The sequence below is a fragment of the Amblyomma maculatum genome, chromosome 11 (genome assembly GCF_055883805.1).
Source record: "Amblyomma maculatum isolate TAMU_Amacu chromosome 11, ASM5588380v1, whole genome shotgun sequence".
NCBI classification, from domain to species: Eukaryota; Metazoa; Arthropoda; class Arachnida; order Ixodida; family Ixodidae; genus Amblyomma; species Amblyomma maculatum.
In genome coordinates this window covers 84,285,503-84,296,117 of record NC_139354.1, presented here as the reverse complement: position 1 = coordinate 84,296,117, position 10,615 = coordinate 84,285,503, and the positions used below count along the sequence as shown (strand labels likewise).

Below are 10,615 nucleotides of genomic sequence, written 5' to 3'. Positions count from 1 at the left end.
TTTCACGTATGGCTCGTCTGCCCCCTGATTTCGCAATGCCTGCGTCACCGCTGAGGTTTCCACTGAGTCAAATGCTTTTTTGTAATCAATGAATGCTATGTGTAAGGGCTGGTTATATTCCGAGCATTTGTGGCTTGATATCACTAGCTGATTACTATGCAAAACATGCAGTTTAACGCTTAAAACAGACGATGCAGTGCGTCGTAATGTTCGATGCCATAGGGTACATCAAAAGTATGCTAATGTTTCTCTCAGTTTACGCACCGGTCAGTTTATATAACACAGCATTTTATTAGGAACGGGGAAACAAGCGCACCAAAACACCAAAGAAGCGAACAAGTGCCGTTTTTCCTGTCGTTTTCTTCGTTTCCTGGATTTTTATTGCGTTATTTTCTCGTTCCTAAGATATATGCCATCTAGTCCAGATACATGTCCTGTTAAGAAACATTTGCTGCACGAGAGAGGCAACTTGCAGGAAGCGCTTATTTCAGAATTTGTTTTGCCGTTATATGATGCACCCTTAGCTTTCTTGTTTTACATATTAACTTTTTGCCAACTGTGCCACTTTTTTTGATGCGACTCCTTACGACAGTGTCACAATTTGCTATTTTAAGTAATAACAGCGCGCGTTTTTTTTATCACAGTCGCATTTTCTTGCTGCTGATGCCCTGTTTTCTTCTGGTCAAATATTTGCCTCAAACTTCAATTTTTGATGCCTGCTTTCTTCTACAGATGCCAATGTATATTGGGAAACCTGCTGTTTCTGGACGTACACGTTTTGAATTGGATAATTACAGTATTAAAAAAGTGCTTAGACAAATACAAAAGCTCTATATTTCATTGCACCAGCTTGAAATGATCGCATAAAAGATTGCTGTTTGCCTGTTGTCTTTGCGGCATTGCATCCAGTGCACAAGGCTGATATTATAACGAAGTTTGGGGTAAACATTACCCGCTTTTTAAATGAGTAACTCATGGGGAAGGATCGAGTTTGGTCCATTAGTCCTTGTGCTCCAGTTGGTGCTTCAGCTAGATTTCAAGTTAATTTTTTTTTCATTTTCAAATTGCAAACGACTGCTCTTTGAGTGCCCGTGCTAATTAGGCGTATTAGTTCTCACTTGCCTTATCCCCATCGACTGAACAGGCGCATAAAAGGACTCTATGGGGATTCCTTAAAGTGGTTGCGGATACCATTTGCTTCACTGCGCGCATTTCTTTAGATTCCTATCCAAAAGGCATACATTCGAATTTTCTTAGTGAGGTTTTCTTTCCCATACCTTTCTATCGAGAACCTTATCAGGACTTTCTTGAGCCTAGCATTTCAAGGCGTGTTAATAGCATGTCCATGCCTGCTGAAAAAGGGAGTTTTTCAAATTTCGCATATCACCGCTCTCTGGTAGGGCAGGGCTTCACACGAAGGAGATAGCTTGTGCTATGGCCAGTTTGTGTAACACGCGAGAGACCATTGACCACTGCTTTATTCAGTAACATGATGCAGTTGTACTTTTGGGAGATATTGCAGCGAACGCTAAAGAAGGACATTGAAATCACGCCATATTTTATTAGTTTTTTTTTCTTTATGAAAAAACTAGGATGTGCCTTATGATTTGTGTGCGCTGGCGGGTCTGTTTAGTACACTGAAAAGCCGAATGATGGGCCGTTATGTTGAAACACGACTACCGCCAAACATTTTATTCCGAGACCTGCACACTTTGGTGCGGTGATTGTATGCTTGACTGAAGGAGCCGCTTATCGATGCTTGTTTGTGCATCCTGGAATTTGGACATTTTAATGGTGGGAAATATTGTCGTATAACGGGCTTGTATTAAACGAACCGGTGATTTGAGGCATGAGATGGTTAGTTACGCTTCTTCGGAAGTTCTCCCATGCAATGAAGAAAAATAACTCGAAGAGACCTAGTGGTTTGCGCTTTCGGCTGAGGATCGGAGGGTCAGAGGTTCTATTCCTGGAGGAGACAGTTTTTTGTTTAACGTCTGTTTGTGTGGACAATTTTGCTGCCCATGCGACTAGAAAAACTCTGGTGTTAAAATAGCGTTTCTAGCCTTGACAGTCGCCAATTCAGCTGGTCGACGCGCACATGACAGGATTTGTTCCCACATTCGGAGCGTCATAATTATGCAGGAAGTGATGCCATCGGCTGGTTGAAACCTGTTTTCGGTTTCCAGCCTTTGCTCTTTTAAAATGTTCTTTTTTTATATTTTAAGAACTGCTTTTTATATAAAATACGACTCTAAGAAATGTGATGCTATCACTCAAGATGCTCAAACGCATATTGACGTACCCTTTATTAACGAGCATTTGGAGTCTGAGGAAGTCTGTGGGCGTGTGTTTATTCTTCTCTATATTTCCCCTCTTGTGCTAGAGGTAAACAATTAGCTCAGTAACGATAACTCTCAAAGGGGACTACGAGCACTAATTTAATTGAAGTTTTTGTAGAAGGTGTTGCTATGATGGCGCTTGTCGACGCCAGTGCTGCAGTCTTTCTGCTGGATACAGCCCTTTGCTCCTTTTTGGGGAAAGGGAAGACGCCTCTTTCCAACCGGTCGTTACGAAGTGCGAGTGCGCACCTCATTCAGCTCTCAAAAGTGTGTGCGGCTCGAGTACTCATGAAAGACATTTTGTATGCAATCAAATTCGTCATGTTGCCGTCATTTTCACATGCGACCATCTTGGGTTGGGACTTCCTTTCGCTTCTCGACGCGGTGATATATTGCGCCCGGGCTCAAATGGCGCTCTCTGCGACTCAAGCCTATGCCGGACGCTGAGCTTTTCGATACATCTGCTTATGTCGAAGTTCTTGTCGCCGAGATGCTGATGTTCCCGCATGCTGATCTGTGATTGCGTCTCTCTCCTGTGATTACTTTCACGATGCACGTATAATATTCACATTGCTTGCTATTTTCTTCACCGCCGCTGTCTGTCTACCTCTGCCTTATGTCCTGCTCAACATATCCGCGGGACTCAATTCATAATGGGTCTTGATCCCGTTTTCAAACCCCTTCGCTTTCCGCCGCGGAGAATGCATTGGTTCTAAGTTTTGTTTTCTACACCTACGACGAGACTGCAGGTTCACCTCCGCTCGACATGAACGCGGCCAAATCTCCTTCTTAGCTCTATTTATGGCTCACTTCGTTTAGCAAAGAGAAATCAGCTTTTTATGCTCCTTGAAGGGTTGCCTGTCTCCCTTCTTTGCAACCAACCTATTTTGTAACGCACGTAACCTGTCGAGCACCGCATTGACACCGGTACCCATGCTGCTCTGCGTTAGCGTCCATAACGCGTTTGCGCCACCGAACGCTAAGTTATTGAAGAACAGGTGGACACAGTGCTTTAAAATGAAGTGATTCTCGCCTCCAATAGCACATGGGTCTAATCGGTATTACTCGTGAAGGAAGAGGATTGGCAGGTCGAGGGCTTGGGACGCAGCATTTAGCGTAGTCACTTTTACCGACCGTTAAATGCTGGGCCTGCTTTCTCTAGTTGTACATATGTTCAAGAAAGATGAAGCGTGTACTGACGCTGTTGTGTTATCTTCGACTGCAGTAGCAAAACAACGTTATAACATCCATTGGAAGCATGTAGCACAGAGCGAAAAGCTGCCGGCGCCTCTCCCAAAGAAGCAAAGCGCACAGAATGACGATGACGAAGCGTGCTATAGAGCATGCACAATGTCCAGCAGAAATATGGCACACATGTCAGGGGACACAGCACATCACAGTCGTCAGCGTGCATGGTTGTGCCATCAAACGTGATACGTCTGGGCGCTGCGCAATATTGTAGTCGCCGTTTGGTTGATGTCTCTCCACTGCAACATGGATGGATGACGCAGTTGTTTTATTACGAAAGCTATTTACATTGTTCGGCACCGCTGCTGAGACTACGAAATCGGCTTAATTGTAGAAACCTTCAACGAGCACGTAGCGTATGCTACAGCATTTTAAACGTTTCTAGCAGCTGAACTCTTGCGTGAGTAGTTCCAGGACATGAGCATAGTTTAGTCAGCAAGCGTTTTCTGGGCACTCTGTATCGTGCTGTTTTGTGCTCTTAGGTCCAGAGTATATTAGATTTGCTTTGGTGGCCGTTACACGCTGTTGGTTTGGCTCGCCTGTTTAGAACTCACATCGGTTCTTAAACATTATTTAGGGGCTGTTTATAGCATCGACAATAAAATGATCAAAGTCAGCATGTACATGACTCTAAAAATTTACTTAATTGAAGGCAGTGAACAAGAGTGACACCGCAGTGCTTCTGGCTTCTTGCAATCGTGAAGGATTCTTAGTTCGACACGTTCGAATAGGCCACCTCTAAGCTCACTGGGGGAAGTCGCGGAAGGTTGTGCCAAGTTTAGCAATTTGTTGCACGCTCCGTGCTTCTCCTAAACGTTCTTTCATTCGGGTGTAAAAACACTTTACTTCCTAAAATAGTAATACTTTACGTTATCATTGAAAGCATTCGAGGGAAGGAAAATGGTTGACCCGAAAATACACTTCATGTAAAATGTTTGATTAGAGCGTGGATAGACAGGTAATGACCGATTAGGTGATACGCACTCAACGTACACATAACGGACATTAGAAGGGACTTCCGGCGAATGTGAAGGCAAATGGTGGGTAGGTTCTGTTATTGTGGTTTGCGATGTTATATAGATAACCGTTGCCGACTCTTGCGATTTGTAATTCTCAGGCTACTATGTTTGAAACGAGGTAACGGAAAGTGCAGGGCGTTCTTCTGGGGCTTTATCTCGGCTTTTGTTTTATATGATGTGTTGGAGCTTTCCCCGCTTCCTTTGTGCACTGACTACCGTCTTTCAAACTCGCAGAAAACTTGGTCGAGCGCGAAGCTCGGGGCCTCATGAATATCATGAATGTAAAGTTGCATACTGTGTACATGGAAACCTTTCCAGACGCTACAATATAACAAAATAAGAATTTTGTATTTTATTTCAGCGAAATTGACATGCCAACATTTTCGTTACCTTTTAGCTTCCAATCCTGGCCAGCCTCAACCACGAGTATTCTCTCGCAAATATAACTATTGGCAAAAGCGAACATGTTGCAATGTTTGGAATGAGTTATTTTGAAGCAACGATGCAATTTTTGGAAAACCATAGTCTGTGAGTGAACTCTTTAAAACATCCTCAAGCGTCCTTGAATAACTTATTTCTTCAATGAGCAGCATTTTCTCTTTATAGAACGGACCTCTACAACTTTGTCGCGTGGCGAAGAGTGTGCGATTTGGGGCTCATTACGTCCAAGCGGTTTGCCAGAGCCTATCAAGAACTGATGGCGGTGGCTTTCGGCATAAAGGTGCCAAGGCCACGTTGGCAGTACTGTCTCGGAGAAGTGGCTGGTCTTATGCCGTTCGTGGTCGGTGGATTGTATGTGCGGAAGAACTTCGCGGCCGAAGCTAAAAATGACGTAAGCTTTCCTTTTGCTCCTTATCTTTGTAAGAGATGACCTGAAGCGGCAGCCTAAGCAACAAAATACAGTAAAGTTCAATTTCAGAATGGAATGTGCCTGTATGTATTGCTTGTGTGCAGTATTATTGTTTCACTCGGTTAGTCACTTCACCTTCAACGCTACCACCTTCAACGCTACCTTCACCTTCAACGCTACCAAGAGGCCGCGCGCCGCAGCGGTACGCTACCCCGGCACTCGCGACCCCAAACGTAACAATGTGAACTATGAGCGTCGAAAGAAACCCACAATTTCGCCTTGAGGTCATATGCAGCCTATACCCATACCAACTGACCCGTTTTCCCGTATAGGCGTTGACCTCCTTGGCCCCTTTCCAGTTTCCACCTCGGGGAACAAATGAATCGCCGCGCCACAGATTACGCTACTCGGTACGCTATTACTCGAGCCATCCCGACCAGCTGAGCCACAGACGTCGCTGACTTCCTTCTAGAAAACGTAATTCTTTATCATGGTGCTCCTCGCGAACTACTAACTGACCGTGGCCGCTGTTTCCTGTCGCGAGTGGTTGACGAAATTCTCCGTTCGTGCTCCGTCCGCCACAAATTCACCACCGCATATAACCCCGAGACCAACGGCCTCACGAAACGTCTAAACCGTACCCTCACAGACATGCTGGCCATGTATGTGTCTGACGACCTTCGAGATTGGGACGTTCATCTCCCCTTTGTCACATTCGCCTACAATTGATCTGTCCATTCTACTGCTGGATACTTCCCATTTTATTTATTATTTGGCCGACACCCGTTATTACCCTTTGACACCTCTCTACCCGCGGCAGACGCCACCAGTACTTACACCAGTGATGCCGTCACCCGCGCTCATGATGCCCGCCGGATAGCTCATGCCAGGCTCTCTGCATCCCAAGACTCTCAAAAGATCCGGTACGACAGCCGCCACCGTGATGTCCACTACACTCCTGGATCTCTCGTTTTGCTGTGGCTCCCGTGCCGTCGAGTGGGCTTGTGTTAAAAACTTTTGCCCCGTTACACTGGCCCTTACCGTGTTTTGCGCCCCGTGACCGACGTCACCTACGAAGTTGAATCTGTGGTTCCGAAGTCCCCGTGCACAGCTCCAACCTCCGAAATAGTGCATGTGTCCCGTCTAAAGCCCTACCATCAACGTTCTATTTCGCTAACATAGACCGCACCGGGACTGTGCTTTTCCAGCGGGGGGGGGGGGGGGGGGGTACGGACAGCTTTGGAACTGTAAACCTTCCACGTAACAATATCCTTGTTTAGTAATGACTGCTGAACTGGCGGGGCTGTTTTAAGAAGAAAGAGATATTTAAAATCATAATTTTTAAACGAGGATGAGCTCAAAAATGGTCAAAACGAGAGAAGAGCACAAGAAAAAGTCATACGGTAGTCACTGAATTAACCTATTTGAGAGTCAGAAAATAGCTTTTGTGAAGAAAAAATTGAAATCTCGCCCTTTTGCAATCTTCAGTTTTATTTTTGGAATGAGGTAGACGCCTCAAGTATTTTCCATTTTTGTTGACACTTAGCACTGCCTATCTGTGCAGGTGTCCTTCAAGTGTGCAGGCAGTTGGAACGCAAAAATCGTGCTGAGAAGGCACACTTTGTTATGGAACGACTAGCAGCAATGGCGACCCTTTTCCACATGGTGTGTTATAGCGTGCGCTCCTCTTGAAAAAAGAAATATTACAGCCGGTTTTCATGGCTAATAAAAAGGTAAAATAGCTATGCTACCACAGGGCACCTCTGTTATACGTCGAGATAGAGAGATGGGGAGAAAATGAACACAATGAGCAAAGCAGAGGCTGTAGAGCTTCGGTATCATCACATCTAAATCAGTGGGAAAAGGTCCCCATGGGTGAAAGAAGTTAATCGATGAGAAAGGAAGTACGCTTGAACTCTAGCGCCCGTTACGGCACGGAGGTGAGCCCAGTTTGTTTCACAATGCGGTGAGCGGCGCCGATGTCTAGGGTGCACAATGAGTACTCTTCTACCGCACGTGAAAGCTATCAGGCGACTTACGCCAGAGGAGTGGAGAGCACGCGAGCAACACACGACATTCTCGGTAGTGATGGCTCGCTCAAAAGAAACTCGCTCCTGTACTCATCGTTGCTAGCCTAGGTCGGCTGAAAGCTTTTATGACCACTGAAAAATATCTAGATTGTAAGAGGAAAACTTAACTATAAAACTCTAATGAGAAGTGAGCCTACTAATATTAACAAATATCCCCATTGAATTAAACAGAACCTTGTTTTGTGCTTGATATGCAATTAGGCCGATTTACAGCTTTTTGATACGCCTTTTTTTTACTTACTGACTGTGTGAACAACTTATGCTATCTTTCCGGTGGATTCGTGTACTGAAAATATCGTGTCTTAATAGGGGCTTCAGGGTTTTGGCGGGGCTCGGAATTAAACGTGGTGCTAGCAACCTAAAATGAGAATGCAACGTAACCTTGAATTAACGCGATACCACTGATGAGGCTGCTAGCGATGTCGTCCGATGCGCCGGCTATCGGACAAATATGCAGGTATAATGCATGCCTGAATACCGTTAAGGTATCCGAACCACGGAGCGCATGGGCAGAGTTGCTATAGTTGTTTCTATTTTGTTCCTGGAAAGTTTACAGACAAGTGCATTTTTTAAAGCAGAAGTTCATTATGAATGTAAGTTGTTTTTAAGTCAAGATTAGACTATATATCTCGAGACTCCTGACTTTTTTAATGCGAGAGCGTTTCTTATCCCATGAGTAACATCACTAGTGGTGTCCGCACGAACTATCATCGTTTCATAAGAAAGACAATCGATTACAGCAATAGGCATCGAATCATCATTCTTTCGTTTCCCAGCAGAGAGCGCAAACAACTACTTTACATTGACTTCGAATTCTTCGGCTAATTTTAATCGTCTAGCGTAAGCACATCGGAGGGCAATGATGGAAAGAAACATAGCCCCACTAAGTAAGTCAAAAGGTTAAAAATGAACAGACATTTTAAGACTCTGCACTTACTCAAAATGTCCTCATGAAAAAACTGGAAAGAAACAAAGGCAATCAATCTCCCACTTATACTAGGGGCTTCGATGTAGCGTGCCACGTCTACGGAGGTGCTGGTATCGAGGAACCGTAACTTGTGCCGTAACTTTTAGCCGTATAGCCTTACGATCTGCTCTGCTGACCGTCCTGGTTAGCTTAGTTGGTAGAATGCCTGCTCCAGAAAGGAGGTGGTCCTTGGTTTAATTCGCGGACTAGGACGGTTCTTTCCTGCAAAATTTTGTGCTAGCTTCAATCCTAGATTTCATTATGCTTTATTAGGAAGTGACGTATTATGTCACATGAAACGGTTCTTTTCACAACTGCAGCAAAAGTTGGCTAGCACGACGACCGCCGGTGGAGGCGGCTTTTGTTGATTGCGAGAGCGCGTTTTGCTCGTTGATTGGCGTATGTTCACGGGACGCAGGCAAGCGGTAGCCGACGGACAAAAATATCTAACCATACTAGATAGGGCGCAACCAACCCTTATTCTTAGCGTGTTTGCGGTGGGAACCTTCGCCGGACGAAGCTCTCGAGTTATTCACTGATTTCTCGCTCCATGGAGGTCGACATTCATCGGGATAAGCCATATTCCTACTCTAATGAGCCGTAAAAGGGATGCATTTCATCAGCACACAGATATGCAGACGTATGACGAAAATTAACGTTTTTCGCAACTACCAATTGATGAAATAATTATTTTTGCGGTTGTAGTATACAGCAGGGTCTAATAAAGGCATTAAATTGAAATGTGCAGAACTTTGTCAAAAGTATACATCTAAGGCGTTTGTTTCTAAGTCCTATAACTAGGCTCCCTGCGCATCTCTAGCGTTTGAAATGTCGCAGGTGAAGAGAACTGTCATTCTCTTTCTTTTCTAGCTTTTTCATGGAGTGATTCCAGAAGAGCCATTACAGGTCTTTCAGCTAAGTCCTTGTGGTGTGTAGTTTTTCAGAAAAGTGTATGTGCACCATAAGTAGGCGGCCTGGGCATAATTCACCTCATTTCTTATTGACATCATTCTGTCAAGCACCAGCAACGCTGACCACGTCCTGCCGAAATGCGATTTTGATTTTAAATTGTTTATTAGAACTTTTGGAATAATAGACCTGCTAGGAAGAAAAGATTTTGATGGGGTTTATGCTGTTTAATGTTCCAATGTCAGTCAGATTATGGGAGAAGCCATAGTGGAGACTACGGAACTTTTAAAGCGAGGCTCGTTATTCTGCACAGCAGTCGAATGTCCTAAGTCCTGCATCTTTGCGGCGCAGCCAGGTATAAAAAATCGCAAATATGGTACACCTAGAGATAGTAATGCATTGGTAAACTTATCAAATCTAATGAAAAAGCAAATTCCAATGCCGTGTAATTCTTGGTGCAGCCTGGTTTCTCTAGTCTGGTAAACAATGATAATCATCAACATGTGTTAATTGCACTGCACAGAAAAGAGTCACGACGGCTGTCCCTATTTTTAAGCTTATACCTTTCCCAACTTTCATCTGCCAGCACGAGGCAGAGCTAATTAATCAACAGGAACCAGTGGGCAGGCTCTACTCAATCGTCTGTAAGTCAGAACTGCAGAAATGAAAATAACAATTACAACCGAGATAGTTTTGTCGAGGAAACCATGCGAAAAATTTAATATTGATAGCATTACTCCTCAAAGGTCCAATGTGTTTCTTGATGTAAGCTTATACGTACACATGAATTTCAGAATACCATGAAGTGAATTAAAAAATTTTATATATAAAACGGAGTGTTTTGGTACTCCACAAAAGACTCCGTCCATAATTCTTTAAGTTGGTCTTCTCACGTTGCATGCTACTCCATACAGTGCGTCACTGGCTACCGGAAACAAAATAATGAAGTACTAGAATTTGCATGTTGCTGCTCCTCAGATGGATGTAGGGAAGGTATACATGAACATGTCTGGCTGCACAAATCCTACGAAGTTTGGGAATAGCTTAAAATAAAAAAACGTGGTTCTGACATTAATGCGAAATTCAGAATAGCGGAGAAGCCGACTTAACATTTATGAAAGGACTCTAATGAATTTTTCGACTCGATCGCTTCGAAATGCGGGCGGGCGTACATAACTGAAAGGTGAATAAAT

At 44.2% G+C, this 10,615-nt stretch overlaps 1 protein-coding gene across 1 annotated transcript in view; it reads left to right on the top strand.

Annotated features, from left to right (window-relative positions):
• The window catches only part of LOC146174291 (neprilysin-1-like), a 118,803-nt gene that overhangs the window by 8,483 nt on the left and 99,705 nt on the right, over window positions 1-10,615 (top strand). The window contains exon 3 of the mRNA XM_084585371.1: window positions 10,009-10,066. Coding sequence (XP_084441497.1) covers window positions 10,009-10,066 — 58 coding nt within the window. The remainder of the gene's footprint in view (window positions 1-10,008; window positions 10,067-10,615) is intronic.